Source organism: Bufo bufo, chromosome 5 (genome assembly GCF_905171765.1).
Source record: "Bufo bufo chromosome 5, aBufBuf1.1, whole genome shotgun sequence".
Taxonomy (NCBI): domain Eukaryota; kingdom Metazoa; phylum Chordata; class Amphibia; order Anura; family Bufonidae; genus Bufo; species Bufo bufo.
The window spans coordinates 145,240,682-145,258,205 of NC_053393.1; the positions used below are offsets into that span (position 1 = coordinate 145,240,682).

General features: G+C 44.6%; 1 protein-coding gene across 1 annotated transcript in view; it reads right to left on the reverse strand.

Moving 5' to 3' along the window:
* Positions 1-6,356: 6,356 nt before the first annotated feature.
* The window catches only part of LOC121002434 (meprin A subunit beta-like), a 93,911-nt gene continuing 82,743 nt past the window's right edge, over positions 6,357-17,524 (reverse strand). The window contains exons 8-9 of the mRNA XM_040433890.1: positions 8,975-9,421; positions 6,357-6,376 (exon numbers count right to left, since the gene is read on the reverse strand). Of these exons, the coding sequence (XP_040289824.1) occupies positions 6,357-6,376; positions 8,975-9,421 (467 nt within the window). The remainder of the gene's footprint in view (positions 6,377-8,974; positions 9,422-17,524) is intronic.

Below are 17,524 nucleotides of genomic sequence, written 5' to 3' on the forward strand. Positions count from 1 at the left end.
GCAGCAGGAGCTCCACCACCACAAACACCAGAAACACCATGGCCACATCCCCTAGTTGATGCTCTCCTCATTTTGTTACAGTCACCCACAAAATTGCCTGACAGACGAAGAATTGTGTATCCATGTCACGGATGCAAAAGAGGTGTTTGGAAAAAAAATAATTGGTAGGAACTCTTGGCTCCGGCCGCAGGGATGTAGGAGTGTGGCGCAGGGGGATACATGCCAATCCAAACCTATCCTCTACTTACTGCATACATCTCGCCCTGTACCCTATACTGGAGGGACCCAGACCTGATTCTGCCACGGATCAAGGCTGTATGGATTGTTTCATAATGAAGAAGGGGGCAAAGAACTCTGCAGGGACCGGCCACTCTAAATCAGCGAGACTCACTAAGATGGAGCTGCCTTCCCTGACGGCCTCACAGGCCTTAATACTGGAGAACCAAGTGGACTCTGAACTATAAGACCATGAGGGCTCACAGCAGGTACCAGTAGACTATAAGAAATAAGCTGAACTGGTAGCCTGGAGCATGGCCACGGATATTTCAGAGACCCTGGTCCGCACAGTGGCAAGCACATTGCAGAGCCTGCAGAAAGAGATGCAGGAACAGGGTCAGCAAATAACAGGGCTAGAACGGCGGGTCTTAACAGCAGAGACTGATGCAGAATATGCACGCATCAAGGTGCAAGATGCCCAAAAAGAGAATCATGCATTGTGGTCAAAGGTGGGAGGGAGGGAGATTCTCAGTCCAGATGCCAATGACTCCTGTAATGCCACTCCAGGTCTTGCCAACTTTTGATTCTCCAGCATGCGGCTAGTCTCCTGGAGCGTGAAAAAGCGCACCCTGGTTTTGCAAAATTTAAAGCGAGTAAAGGCAGATATCGCAATGCTGCAGGAGTCTCATCTAACTGCGAAAGATTTTATGCATATGCAAAAGTTGTGGGTGGAAAAGGTGTTGGGATCTCCGGCAATTCAGGGTAAGGAAGGAGTGCTGATCCTTTTGCACAAACGTGCGCAATTACAAGTACTAGGGGATGATCATAATGCGGAGGGCCGTATGGTAAAGGTGCTAATCTCTACCCCTATGGGGAATATCAGCCTTTATAACCAGTATGGCCCCAACGGTTCTAACCAATCCTTCTTGTCTATGGTAACGAAGCTGTTGACGGGAGACCTGATCCCCCTCAAAGTGGTAGGAGGTGACTTGAACACAGTATTTCATGCCAGGGAAGATAGAAGAGGGAATCTACGGGCCAATGTGGTACCGAGGGCACGGGACACAGTTTTACCTACCTTTTTGGCCACTAATGATCTGATAGATTATTTGGAGGAGGGAGCACCCAGACACTAGAGAATATACTCACTACTCCCATGCAAAAAATTAATGGTCGAGGATAGACTTTTTGCTTACCAGCTCTCAGCTGGAAAGAAGGGTAGCATTTGCCACCATAGAGGATCTGGTCATCTCTGATCATGCCCCCGTGAGTATAGCCCTGTGGGACCAGGTTCCCACAGGTGCTAAGTTTATATGGCGGTTCCCTGGGTGGCTATATGAAGATGAGGAGTTCCGGGAGATCCTACAGGGATGGTGGATGGAGTACGCTTTTGACAATGCAGCCCATGATGGTCAGACGGCCTTGTTCTAGGAAACCTCTAAAGTGGTCCTGCGAGGTCGCCTGATATCATATGAAAACACAGTATGCGCAGGCTAGTACTGCACTGAGAGAAGCATATACAAGATTCACAAATGACCCTACACCAGCTCACAAAACTTCTTGGGTCACGGCAAATGCAACATTCAAACAGATCCTGACAGATAAAGAACAGTATAGGGGCTCTATCAGGAATGCTAAATACTTTCGGTTCGGGAACAAGATGGGTAGGCTGATGTCCAGTTTGGCAAAGGGAGCATTAGGCATTAAACCAGTGACCAGCCTGAGGTCGTAAGGGAGTCAACTGACCTCTAACCCTAAGGAGATTAATCATATTTGTCACTCTTACTTTCAGGCACTCTACTCAGGAGACTCTTGACTCACAAAGGAAGGCTGGCTTCTTGGACCATCTCTCCCTTCCAAAACTCTCTACCGAGCAGTAGGCATCCCTGAACAAAGCGATCACATTGATGGAGGTACAGGGGGTGATTAAGGTGCTACCTGCGAGCAAGGCACTGGGTCCAGATGGGTTCTCAGGGGAGTATTATAAGATCTTGAAGGATCAGATTGCTCCCAGTTTGGTGAATTGCTATAAATATTGGTTACAGGGACAGCAACTCTCAGACATGGCTAATCTGGCACATATCCAGTTGTTGCTGAAACCAGATAATGACCTAACGCCCCCAGGGTCTTACCGCCCAATATTCTTAATCAATGCGGATGTAAAGATAGTATCTAAGTTAATGGAAAATCGCCCTGCTTCTATTCTCCCCCACCTAGTGTGATCCCACCAAGTCGGCTTTGTGCAGGGACGGTCTGCACTAGTCAACATTAGAAAGGTATTGACTGTTTTAGATGAGGTGAGGGTGCATCCAGGGTGTCACTCCAGACCATCCCTGCTTACGCTGGATGTGGAAAAAGCTTTTGATAACATTTGGTGGGGGTGGTTGGGAGTGGTGCTGGATACCATTAAATTCACAGCCAGCTTCCGCTCATTCATGTGTGGCCTTTACCAATCTCCTAGGGCTCGAGTCTGCATGGGTAGCACTCTCTCTGACCCCTTTAAACTGAGAAAGGGAACACATCAGGGTTGCCCTCTCTCGCCACTCTTGTTTAATCTAGCATTGGAGCCCCTGGCCCGGTGTCTGCATCGTGAGGTCGCCATATCGGGTGAAGCAGTGGGGGGAGAGGTGGTCCGATTGGCTGCTTTTGCCAACGATATCCTCTTGTTTGTAGAGGACCTGATCAGGGATCTGAAAAGAATCTTTGAGATTCTGGAGGAGTTCGGGCAGGTGGCAGGTTTTAGGGTAAACGCTTCAAAGAGCGAACTTCTTTGTTTAAAGGCCAATCTCACGTCAGCGGAACTGTCCCAAATGGGACCTTCGGTCTCTTTATCAAGGAACTATATCAAATATTTGGGAATATTGGTGGGTAAGATGCCAGAATCCCTTTACCACCTCAATTATCACCCTTTAATCAGGAAGATGGCGAGGGAACTTAAAGGCTGGGATAATTTACCATTATCATTCTTGGGGAGAATCTATTTAGTTAAGATGATATCCTTCGCCCGACTGCTATATCTGCTTCAGACAATTCCTCTACTCCTCACGCATAAAGATGTATCCAGTCTACAGAAGGTGTTTTCGGCCTTTATATGGAGAGGGAAAAGACCCCGAATCTCTACTGCTAAGTTGTCCCTTCCAAAATCTCAGGGTGGCATAATTGGCTATCCCCATTACAGGGGTTACAATCTGGCGTGCCTTATAAGACATGTCTCAGACTGGTTAGGTCACACATTCCATTTATAGCCTGGAGAGTAACCTTGCAAGGCCATGGGATCTGGCTTCCCTGTTGCACCTTCCTTACTCAGAACTCCCGGGAGACATTAAGCAGTGTTTGGCCCTAAAAGACACTATAGCGGCATGGAAGGAGGTCCGACGTCGATTTAAAGTGTCATATCAGATCTCTAAGTACTTGCCTCTATGGCAGAACCCATGGTTTTCTTAGGGAGATATGGTACAAATAAAATGTTTGTGAAGTGGAGGGAAGGGGGATAACAACGCTGAAGGCTTAAAGGGGTTGTCCGGGATCAAACTTATTTTTTTTAAAACATCTTACTCACCTTTAGTAGCCAAGTCTATGTTCCCAAGGTGGTTTGAGGTATCTTCTACACTGGAGCATGGCTCCTACAGTCCTGAACACATGGTTTACATATTTGTTTATCTGTTCCTTCACTTCCTGCCCCACTGCACTGTGGGTCCCAGTGCTTCTCCTGTCTAACATCGTGTCCCTGCACCCGCCTTCTCATACATATTCATGCATCCTGCACAGCCTCCACTCCTCCTTCGATCCGCCCCCTCATACATATTCATCCTCTTGCCTCATATTCCTCCCCCATATGTACGCCCATAAACTTCTCCTTGCTCTATCTCTGGCATCTGTCATGTGCTCAGTGTTTGCAGAGCTTAGAGACAATTGTACAGAGTCACACTGTAAGGGGCACGCTCCCACATGTATCCATAAACATACCTGACATCATCACACTATAAGGGGCACGCTCCCACATCTATCCATAAACATACTGGACACCGTCACACTGTAAGGGACACACTCCCACATGCATGCATAAACATACCGGACACGTCACACTGTAAGGGACACACTCCCTCGTGCATCCATAAACATATCGGACACCGTTACACTGTAAGGGACACACTCCCACATGCATCCATAAACATACCGGACACAGTCACACTGTAAGGCCTCTTTCACACGGACATCATGTTTTTTGCCCGGATAAGATGCGGGTGTGTTGCGGCAAAATACACGATTTTTCCCGCGCGAGTGCAAAACATTGTAATGCATTTTGCACGCGCTTGAGAAAAATTGCCATGTTTGGTACCCAGACCCGAACCCGGACTTCTTCACAGAAGTTCGGGTTTGAGTTAGGTGTTGTGTAGATTGTATTATTTTCCCTTATAACATGATTATAAGGGAAAATAATAGCATTCTTAATACAGAATGCATAGTACAATAGGGCTGGAGGGGTTAAAAAAATAATAATAATAATTTAACTCACCTTAATCCACTTGATCGTGCAGCCGGCATCTCTTCTGTCTTCTTCTTTGCTGTGCACAGGAATAGGACCTTTGATGATGTCACTGTGCTCATCACATGGTCCAATCACATGGTTCATCACCATGGTGAGGGACCACGTGATTGGATCATGTGATGAGACGTCACCACAGGTCCTTAGCCGGCAGCTCAACATTACAGAAGAAGACAGAGATCCGCAACTACGCGATCAAGTGGACTCGGTGAGTTAATTTTTTTTATTTTTAACCCCTCCATCACTATTGTACTATGCATTCTGTATTCAGAATGCTATTATTTTCCCTTATAACCATGTTATAAGGGAAAATAATACAGATCGGGTCCCCAGCCCGATCGTCACATAGCAACCATGCCTGAAAATCGCACCGCATCCGCACTTGCTTGCGGATGCTTGCGATTTCCACGCGGCCCCATTCACTTCATGCTGCAATTTTCACGCAACGCACAAGTGATGCGTGAAAATCGCCGCTCATGTGCACAGCACCATAGAAGTGAATGGGTCCGGATTCAGTGCGGGTGCAATGCGTTCAACTCACGCATTGTACCCGTGCGGAATACTCGCCCGTGTGAAAGGGCCTAAGGGACACACTCCCACATGCATCCATATACATACCGGACACCGTCACACTGTAAGGGGCACGCTCCCATCTATATATATATATATACATATATATATACACATTTCAAGGTAAACCTTATATACTGACCTGGCAATCAGTTGAAACCGATGTATAACCACAGGAAAGTGAAATGCACACACTGCAACTCCAAAAGGAGAATGTGCAAAAAAGATTAATTCCAAAACACAAGTACAGGGCTAAAAAAAATATTTTAAACTAGACAAAAGCAGCCTCATTACATAAATAGGATTATCCGTTTATTTCAAATCAACAAAAAAAAACTGACTGATTACACTATCATTACCTTTTCTTTCAACTAAGCCATTGTTTTATTATCTTTATTTTTTTTACACAATCAACATGCCATTGTCTAAATGCAATATATGCAATTAGCATGGCCATGTCATCCTGTGGTGAAAGGAATTCCTCCTTTCTAAAGCCGTCTGCCCCATTAGCTAGTAATTCTGATGGGAGGAGTTTTCTATGCTAACAAGCATAGTAATCCTCCCCCAATCATTGTAATGCTCAAGGCCCAGTGACGTCACCGACTGGTGGAGGGGCTTAGCGCGATGCCGGCTGGACAAATTACAGCCCCTCCAACCTCTCTGCATAATTATCTAGACTGCCAGTGATGTCACCGGGCTCCCTGAGCAGAGGAAGAGGAGGCTTTGCTCGCCTGCCAGGGACCCGGTACGTCACTGAAGATAAGAAAATACTCACTTCCGGCCATGAATTGAAAGGAGGAAAACAGGGCTTCAGCAATATGTTCTAAAGGTACCACATGCATGTTTGTAATGTTTATGTTATTAGATTACTAATAGACAAATGTCCCCAATACCAGACAACCCCTTTAATTGCAGTTGGAGAAGCACCGTTGGTTGTCATTGGAAGAGTTACACAGTCAATTTAAGATCCTGGTCACCAGCTATTTGCCTTATGCACAGATCAAAATATTTTGTGGGAACCGCCTCAGGGACCAGTCTCAGGAGCTGCAGAAGAACAATTTCGATGAGTATATCAAAGGGGGTCAGGTACGATGGTCCATAACCTGATTATACAGGGGCCTTTTGTCTCGTCTGTTGGAACCTACGTCTCTGACAGGCTTTCAATCATGGAGTAGGATCTTGGAGGATGATGGTTTACCAAAAAAGATTGTGGAAGGGATGGATAGAGTCTGTAAAGCAGTTATCAATGAACATTGGAGGGAATCTCACTTTAGTTTCATACATAGGGCTATATATACCTTTAATATCCCATCACATCCAGCATCCCCACATCGATTGGTAGCATGCCCTAAATGTTCTCTCTCAGCAGCGGACTTATACCATTGCATGTGGCAATGCCCCTCAGGCATTTCTTTCTGGACAAACATAATAGCTTATATCCGAGAGATCTGGGGTGTTGAATTACCATTGGCGCCCCAGGTCTTATTGTTTTACGTGGCCCCTGAGACTGGTCCTTTCCCATTGATTGTGGTCGCAGTGCTTCTGGTGGCAAAGCGAACATTGCTCCAGCCCTGGTTAAGGCCTGAAGTTCCCTCGATACATGGAGGTGACCAATCAATTGGCTTTATACATGCATCATGATAGAACATATGCCCTGCAACATAAGGTTACCAAAATGGCCCCTTTTAAAAAAAAAATGGAAGTATATAATAGCGTCTCACGACAGGGAAGCAATTAGCCTTATTGTGACACCATTTAAATATACGGAATGGTACCTAAAGACTGATATAAGGTTGGGTGCTTTAAAGGTGTGTTGATTTTCTCTGAGCCATATGACTGGCGATCTATTAGAGTGTTGGTGGTGTTGAGATCATTGGCATCTGGGCTGGGGGGGGGGAGTAGGGAGGGGTTTAATGGGGGAAGGGAATGTTATTTGTCAATCTGTGGATCCTGGCGATATGGACAGCGAAAAGCTAGTCCACACGTCTATGTTATTGTATGGTACAGTATATGGAAAAATGGCAAAAAAAATAATACACACCGAACAAATTAACTAGCTGAATAAGTGTTATATATCTCTTTGACGGTGGCAAGTACAGTGTATTTTGAACCAAAAAAAATAGGTAGGTCACACCGACCCAATTAATTGGCTGAATAACTGTTATATATCCCTTTGATGGTGGCATATACAGTGTATTTTAAACAAAAAAAAAAAGTTAGGACACACCGACCCAATAACCATCTTAACTGTTATATATTCCATTTACGGTGGCAAGTACAGTGTATTCGAAACAAAAAAACAGGTAAGTCACACCGACCCAATTAACAGGCTGAATAACTATTATATATTCACTTTAACGGTGGCAAGTACAGTGTGTTTTAAAGAGGTTATCCATGACTATGAAAAGCTTCCCCATATGCTTGGCCCCTCGCAATGAATATAGTTACCTGGCTCCCCGCGCTACTCCTGGTTCCCGCCGCTGCTGCTTCTCCTCGTGCGTGGATGAAAACATCCGGTGTCAGGGGGGAGCAGCCAATGGCAGGCAGTGATGGGGAAGAGCCCCTCTAGCGTCACCAGCGATGCTCGGGAGGGTCGTCACCTTTCCCGCCTGCCATTGGCTGCTCCCCCCAACACTGGATGTTTTCATCTGCGCACGGGAAGAAGCTGCAGTGGTGGTGTGGGGACCACAAGCGGCGCAGGAAGTGGGGAGCCAGGTAAGTATTCTCAATGTGAGGGGCCCGGCATATGGGGGAGCTTTCTGTAGTCTTGGATAACCCCTTTAAACAAAAAAAAAAGGTAGGTCACACCGACCCAATTAACTGGATGAATAACTATTATATATTCCCTTTGATGGAGGCAATTACAGTGTATTTTAAACAAAAAAAGGTTGGTCACACCGACCCAATTTACCTGCTGAATAACTACTATATATTCCTTTGACAGTGGCAAGTACAGTGTATTTTAAACAAAAAAAAAAAGGTTGGACACACCGACCTAATTAACCGGCTGAATAACTATCATATATCCTTCGCGGTGGCAATTAACATTTTTTTCACCAAAAAATAGGTATGTCTCACCCACACAATTAATAGACTGGTTAACTATTATATCTCCCTGTCACTGGTGCAAAGGAGTAGGATTGCACCGAAAAAATGGGTCACCCTCAGACTGAACAGCACGATCAAGTATGGTATTTCTGTCTCACTGGTGCAAAGGAGCTGTATTGCACCCATCAGTAATGCCTACAGGTCACCTTCAGACTTATTTAAAAAAAAATGAAGGCCTAACACTCTCCCTGCCTGCAGCAGCGTCCTTTCCTTACACTAGTCAGAGCAGAATGGCGGCGCCCCATGTGATCCAGCATTTATGCATGCATGGTCACATGGTGCGCCGGCCAGTCATGGCCATACCAATACTAGGCATGACTGTGATAGTTTCAACAAGCTGTATTTAAAGCGCGAGCAACGAACCCGGACACGGACTTTAGCGCCAAATTCCAGATTCGGTACACGGACACTCAAATGTCCGGTACGGTCCTGAACGTGGCGGTCCGGGTTCGCTCATCCCTAAACACAACCCAGAGAAAAACTAATTATGCAATTATATAACTACATAGACTATAATTTTCATATTAAACTTACAGAATTCATTAGGATCAGTAGTAATACTCTTCATATTTGATGTCCGTTCTTGAGCATTTGGGTTTTGATCGATGAACTCCACTGTGACTTGTCTCCAGGGGCATGGCCATTGAAGAGTAGCATCATTCGCTCCTGATACCAAATATACAAATGTTGCAATGTTGAATGGCAAACTTGACCAAGGATATTCTATTAAGGATATCTGGTAGGCATATCCATCTTTGGAGTAGTATGGGGGACTAAAAAGAGAACTTTTTATCAAGTCACGTGTAAAGTTTCTGATGTGCCAGACATTTTGAGGGCATTCTGTTTCTGACAAATTGATGTCATCAATTGAAATTCCTCCAGCGGAGTTGCCGCCTCCTTTTATTCCTTGAAATACAAATCTAAATTTGTTTTTTGCACTTAGTTTAGAATGGTGAATCTGCCAGTAATCAGCAGGTGGACCTGAAAAATAAAATGACCAAAATAATGAATATTCTCACTTACATGATCACACATTTACTACAAAACATAGTTACATAAAAGTGCATAGACTTAATGGAATTCCCCATCTCTTCTCTGTATAGAGAAACCTGAACATTTATGAAATATTATTGAATGACTTATTGAATAATACATTTCTAAATAATACATTGGGTCTTCATTTCCTTAGCACCGTTCAAATAATAGCAGAGGCCACTTCTAACTTGGATTTGTATGTATATTTATGAGAAACCCTATATACAACACCATATGGAAGCTCAGATATTGTTATACATGCTAAGAATATGTCCAGAAAAACCTGAAAAGGGGTCCACATGTTATAGTATGTACTATATCCTGTTCTATGCTGATTCATTTCATAATGTATATTAATGGAGGTAGGATCTCCAAATCTCCTAGTTCCTCTGACACAAATCAATTAATGGCTGCCTGAAGTTACCACTAGGGGTATTTAAGATAGATTTATTGGATTGCTTTCAACAGGTGCTGCATAAATCTATATGGAGTAAGATAATGATCCAAGCACAAAAACAAGTCAACATCTGTCTGTAGGGGAGCAAAATTCAAGTGGCTGTCAAGTTTGGATAGCTTTTAGCTGTGAGAAAGTTCCCCACTCAAATGGTAGAGGGTATGACCATGACGTGGTCAGAGGGGAAGACCAGCGTTCCTGGATTCCTAGACAAGTTAAACTTTCACATGAGTCTGCGTCCTCAGGATGTGGAACCAATGAAAATCTATGCTAAGAGCCATTGGTTCCATGTACCACCATTTAAAGGGGTTATGTCACTTCCGAAAATAGCTTTATTATGTAGAAAAAATATTAATACAAGCCACTTACTAATGTATTGTTATTATCCATGTTGCTTCCATCCCTGGCTGGATTCATTTTTCCATCACATTATACACTGCTCGTTTCCATGGTTACGACCACCCTGCAGTTCGTCAGCGATGGCCATTCCTGCACACTATAGAAAAAAACACCAGCCTAATGTGTGCTCCCACGGTCCCAGCCAGCAGAGAGGCCGGTACTTTTTCCTATAGCGTGCAAGCACGGCCACCGCTGATTGATCACATGGTGGTCTGTAACCATGGAGGCCAGCAGTGTATATTGCAATGGAAAAATGAAGCCAGCCAGCAAAGAAAGCATAATGGATAATAACAATACACTAGTAAGTGGCTTGTATTAACTTTCTCTACATGATAAATGCCACTTGCTGAAGTGACAACCCTATTTAAGGACCCCTTTACACTTGCAGGTGGAGAGGGTCAGTGGCGGGAAGGAAGCGTTCCTTCCAGATAAACCCCTGCTCGTCAACGAAGGTGAAGACATGCATTTACATGCAGTGATCTCCTCCAGAAGGCTCCTTTAATTTTCAAAAGCTGTGTAAAATCAGTTCTTTTATCAGGGTCAGTAGCTAGCTCTGACACAACCCCATTTCCTGTGACCCATCTTCTGAGTCTCTGTTACTAGGGATGGATCTTGCCTGACAACAGGCACTGGACTGCAAAGTAGGCGGAAGTGAGACCCCTAGTGGCCATGACTTTACAGCTTTTTTCAGGTGGATGCAGTGCAGACACATTTTGTTAAATTAAGTGATTTAGAAATTTGCTATTTACACCATTCTCTATTAAATTAAATTGTGTGAAAGTACAGTGACTTGTTTAATAGATAAGCAATTCTATTACTTCTTCATTCTCAAATTGGCATGAATAAGCTGTCTAGTTCTAGTGTTATTGGGGTGTCCTCCTTGTTTAATAGGTAAGGAATTCTATTATGCCTTGATTCTCAATTTGGGGTGAATGAGCTGTCTAATTTTACTGTTATTGGGTTGTCCACCTTGTTTAACAGATAATCAATTCTATTAGGCCTTGATTCTCAAATTGGGTTGAATAACCTGTCTACTTCTACTGTTAGTGGGGTGTCCACCTTGTTTAATAGATAAACAATTCTATTACACCTTAATTCTCAAATTAGGGTGAATAACCTTTCTACTTCTACAAATGCAGTTAATGTTACAATACAGTATGTCCAACAGACAGCTGCCAGGGCCCTCCAAAGGAATTGGCAGTGTCAAATATGTTGCTGGAGCTGACAGAAGTAGCAGCAGAAGAAGGGGGTGGTTGTGTAAGTGACATAAGTGATCAGCAGACAGTAGTGGATGATGATGTAGCCGATCGCACATAGGAGCTGTGTGAAGAGGGGGCTTCATCATCATCAGGGGGTTAGGGTGGCAGCTTGCCCATGAGACAGTGGCAGGGTGGTAGCGTGCGGCCGAGCCAGTAGGGTGAAAGCGTGGCCGTGAGCCAGCAGGGTGGCAGTATTGTGGGATCTGGAGCCAAGCATGCCCGGGATAGAACATCTGCTACTCAGGAGCCTCAGCCTACCTGTCCGGAAACAACTAGTGGTGAACGACTTCATAGAGGCAATGGCCTGGCAGTCAGCATGGAGTGGTGGGTGTAAAATGCCATACTCGCCGGTATGGGAATTTTTTATCAAGTTGCTTGAGAACATCAGCATGGACGTATGTAGGATCTGTGGGCAGAAGGTAAAGTGCAGCCAGGGTGCCAGGGAGGAGCGTCACCAGAAAGTGACCTGGGAAAACCTTGGCGCTAATGTAGTGGTACAGCCTGTCGCATTTTCCAGTGGCCCCCACTCCTTCTTCAGCAGTCAAGGCTCCATGACTGTCAGAGACGTACCCGCCACAAGTGGCAGGAGATCGGTGAGACTGGCAACATGTGGTTTAATCTGACATGTTTTCCGTTTGGATCAAATGATGTCTGTGTTGTTTCTGGTGCTTGCCACACCTTCTTTCCCCAGGTGTGGCTATTAGGGTCATTTAACCTTCTCTATTTTTAGTTGCTTCTCCCACAATGCTGTGCGGTTTATAGATTCTGTTTGGACCTTTGGATAGATTGTGGTTGGATCTCGGCTGAGTTCCTGGTGCTTCCATTGCTCCTTTGAAGTTAAGTCTTTCCTTTCCCTTTTGTATTTTGTTTGGGTTCTGTGTGTTGCATTTCCCTATTGTTTGTATTAGGCCTGAAGGAGACTCCTGTTCGTCCTTCCTTTTGGAGGAACAGGTAGTCTCGTCCCTGCCATTAGTACCAGGGTCCTATAGGACTTGATAGGATTCTAGGTATTCCTGCGTATGAACTCGCCTACCTTTGGGGTCTGTCCATACTGTAGTTAGTCAGGATTTTGGTTAGGGTTTTCACTAGGAGATGTTCATTTTTCTTCCCTAGTTCTCAGGCCTGATTCCCTGTTCCCCCCTTCCCTCCTATGCTCGGTGTGGTGTTTCCCTCCCACACCGAAGCGTGACAACGACTTTAGCAGAAGGGAGCTGTATTTTATTCCTATTGTCTACTTGTCTTGATCCTCCTCCTCCGCCTCCTACTCCTCGTCACGCGTTTTGCAAGCAATCGATCACCAAGGCGATTGCAAAGAAATAAGAGCATGATTGTACTCATCCAATGGCGCAGAAGCTGAACGTGCTCCTGGCCAAGTTGCTGGTACTACGATCCCTCCCTTTCCATGTGCTTGACTGCACATTTCAGAAGACTGATGGCCTGTGTCGAGCCAACATGGAGAGTCCCAAGCAGCCACTACTTCTCTGAAAAAGTTGATCTAGCCCTGCATACGTACATACAGCAGAATGTGGGCCAGTCCTTGAGCCTGTCGGTGTCTGGTACAGTTCAATACACAATATATATACTGGGTAAATGTGGTTCCTGCCCAGCCACACCAGCACCCTGGCCAGGTGATGGCAATGCGCCTCCGCGTTCTCATGCTGAGATTTTTGCGCCAATGTCCTCCTCTGCCTTTTCATGCTCCACCTTGTCCTTAGTCTCCATTGTAGGCACAGTTTGGAGTCCTCCAGCATATCACCTATGTAAAGCATGGCGGTGTTGCACTGTTCTGCATCTGGCCAGCCTGGGCAAATGGAGTCACACCGTGGAGGAACTGCTTTGCGTCCTTCATCAAGAAATCTAATCTTGGTTGTCTCCTTGCCAACTGAAGATCAGAACCATGGTCACTGATAACGTGAAGAACATTCTGTCAATGCTGCGTCATGGAGGGCTGAGCCATGAGCCCTGCATGGTGCACGTCTTTAATCTGGTTGTAACCCAGTTCCTGAGGTCTTCCACCCAACTTTAAGACATCTTGAAAATTGCCAGGAACCTGTGCATGCATTTCAGCCACTCTTACCATGCAAAACATACCCTCCGTAAGCTGCAAAGGCAGAGTGGTGTTCCCCAACATCACCTTATATGTGACGTTTCCACACTTTGGAACCCCAAATTTTCTGGAGCGGATGCTGAAAAATCTGTCTGGCCAAGGGACAGGAGACATGGCACCTACATCTCATGGCCACCTGATCCCTGTAGGGGCTGAACTATTTTATCTGCCCAAGCGACAGGAGAGGAACAGCAGGAGCAGGGGGACCATCTGCTCTCCCTCTCCATTGCTATGACTGCTGAAGGAGGGGAGAGGGTGGGGGGCAGGAACAGCACTAGCTCCATCAGTAGCAACTTGAGTCTCGAGTCTCTGATGAGCATGTTTCTTCACCTGCCAACTGAAGAAACCACCCAGAAGCAGCAGGACATGGAGTAAAACTTGAACCAGCAGGTGGTGGCATAATTGGAGTGCACCCAGTCACCCCAGGACTACTGGGCAGCTAAACTTGAATTGTGGCCAAGCTTTTCTACCTGGCGTGGAAAGTAGTGTGGCATCAGAGCGGATATTTAGTGTGGATTGGGCATAATTACCCAAAAGAAAACTTGTCTTTCAACCTTTATAAAGATAAATCATGGGTGGACCAGACAGGATTTCCACACACCAGTGCCTGATGCATCAGACTAGATCATTCTGGCAGTACTGTTCTGATTGCAGTGTGCTGCCACACCAGAACATTGTGAAATATGGCCCGTTACTTCTAGCCACGTGCATCTACAACTATTCTGATGATGCCACCTGCCTGATGCCACACAGCTGCTGTCTCATCTGCCATCTTCCCCTATGCCACCATCTTATGCTGTTACTGCCAGTACTGTTCCCTCCTCCCCACTCTGTGACTGGGCCACTATGTTTACTCCTCATGCTGTTACCACCCGCACCACTCTGTGATTAGGGCACTATGTTGATTTCTCATGCGGTTTCCACCCTCACCAGTCTGTTCTGGGGCCACTAGTGTCCCTGTTTGGCCTTGTTGAAATCACTGTTTCTTTTACCTTTATTCTGATCTATCAGAATAACTGAAAAACAAAAAACATAACAGATACTGTCCATTGGAGCATCCATAAGGGTACTTTCACACTAGCATTTAAGTTTTCCGGTATTGAGTTGCATCATATGGGCTCAATACCGGAAAAAAAACGCTTCCGTTTTTTCCCCATTCATTGTCAATGGGGACTAAACTGAACTGAACAGAATGCTCCAAAATGCATTCCGTTCCATTTAGTTGTGTTCCCAGACCGGAGAGCAAACCGCAACATGCTGTATTTTGCTTTCCATCCTGGGATGCGGAGCAAGACGGATCCGGCATTACCCCCAATGCAAGTCAATGGGGACGGATCAGTTTTTTCTGCCACAATAGAAAACCGATCCATCCCCCATTGACTTTCAATGGAGTTAATGACGGATCCGTCTTGGCAATGTTAAAGATATGTTAAAGATAATACAACCGGATCCATTGATAATGGATGCAGGCGGTTGTATTATCAGTAGCAGAAGTGTTTTTGCTGGACCCTGCCGGATCCAGCAAAAACGCTAGTGTGAAAGTAGCCTAAGGGCTCGATCACATGGTTAGTATTTTGCATCAGAATTTCGAAGCCAAAAGCAGGAGTGGGTCCTAAACACAGAAGACATGCAAATATTTCCTTCACATATCATCTCTGTTTTGGACCCACTCCGGTTTTTACCTTACAAATACTGATGAATTACTGAACAAATACTGATCGTTTGAAGGCGGATGGTTCTTCTGATGGATCAGAAGAAGGGAAAAATAAACATTGATGTCAACACAAACTTACTGCTGACACCTTCCCCACTCTGTGACTGGGCCACTACTTGTATAAGTGGCTAACAAAATAGGTTATTTATCAATCTATGTGGAAGCAACAGACGGTGTAAAATGAGACAGCTCTTTCCCACTTTAGTAGAATCAGTGGCTAACAGAACAGGCTATCTATTAATCTATATGGAAACAGCAGATGGTGTAAAATAAGACACCTCTTTCACTCTATAGTAGAATCTTGGGCCACTGCATGGTTAAGTACATTATGCCTGGCGCTAACATTGACCTGGAAGGCCGAGTTCACACTTCAGTTATTTGGTCAGTTAATTAGCTCAGATAAGGTATCACGAAAAGATCTGCACCTATTCTGTGTTTTGGACTCTTAACTAACCAAATAGTGAAGTGTGAACTGAGCCTAATATTGACGCACAGTCATTCTACAGCTAACAAAAGGGATTTAACCACCTCCCGTCCGCCCATAGGATATAAACGTCACGGAGGTGGATCTCTATTTCTGAATGGACGTTCCAGAACGTCCGTTCAGAAACTGCAGCTGCACGCTAATCGTGCAGCTGCTGATCGGGTTGCCCGCTGTCAGTGACAGCAGGGCAACCCAGAGAGAAGGCAGGGACAGTGCCCAGGTGTCCCTGCCTTCTAGATCGCTGCATACACAGCGTTCACCGAGCGCTGTGTATGCAGAGCAGGAAGCGCTATGCGCTTCCTGTTCCGGCCCGGCGGTCATGTGATCGCCGGGACCGGAGAGTTCAGGAGCGGTGTGAGGTCTTTCACAGACCTCGATCAGCCCTGCACTGAGGCTGTACAGCGTTGTATTCTGCTGTACAGCCTCTCTGGGGGGTGTATTTCTCCTGTAACTGGGGCTACTATGTCAGCCCCAGTTACAGGAGAAATCAACTGTGAAAAAAAAATAAAGGGTTGAAAAATTAAAATAAAAAAAAGGTTTCACATGTAAAAAAAAAAATTCCCCAAGTAAAATCCCCAAGGAATAAAAAAAAAATGTTAAAAATAGAAAAAATAAAATAAAATAGACATATTTGGTATTGCCGCGTCCGTAAAAACCAGCTCTATAAAAATATCACATGACCTAACCCCTCGGATGAACACCGTAAAAAAAAAAAAAAAAAAACTGTGTAAAAACAAGCAATTTTTGTCACCTTACATCACAAAAAGTGCAACACCAAGTGATCAAAAATGCGTATGTCCCACAAAATGGTACCAATAAAACCGTCACCTCATCCCGCAAAAAATGAGCCCCTACATAAGAAAATCTCTCAAAAAATAAAAAAACTATAGCTCTTAGAACATGGAGACACTAAAACATCATTTTTTGGGTTTCAAAAATGATATTATTGTGTTAAAGTGAAACAAATAAAAAAAAGTATACATATTAGGAAAATCTCTCAAAAAATAAAAAACTATAGCTCTCAGAACATAATTTTTTTGTTTCAAAAATGCTATTATTGTGTAAAACTTTAATGAATAAGAAAAAGTATACATATTAGGTATCGCCACGTCCGTAACAATCTGCTCTATAAAATTGTCACTTGACTGAACCCCTCAGGTGAACGCTGTAAAAATAAATAAATACAAACTGTGCTAAAACAACCAGTTTTTTGGTCACCTTGCCCCATAAAGTGTTATAATGAATGATCAAAAAATCATATGTACCAAAAAATAGTAGCAATTAGACTGGCACCTTATCCCCTAGTTTCCAAAATGGGATCACTTCTTGGGAGTTTCTACTGTAAGGGTGCATCAGGGGGCTTCAAATGGGACATGGCATCTAAAAACCGTATGGCATTCCTTTCCTTCTGCGCCCTGCCGTGTGCCCGTACAGCAGTTTACAACCACATGTGGGGTGTTTCTGTAAACTACAGAATCAGGGCCATAAATATTGAGTTTGGTTTGGCTGTTAACCCTTGCTTTGTAACTGGAAAAAAATTATTAAAATGGAAAATCTGCCAAAAAAGTGAAATTATGAAATTGTATCTCTATTTTTAATTAATTCTTGTGGAACGCCTAAAGGGTTAACAAA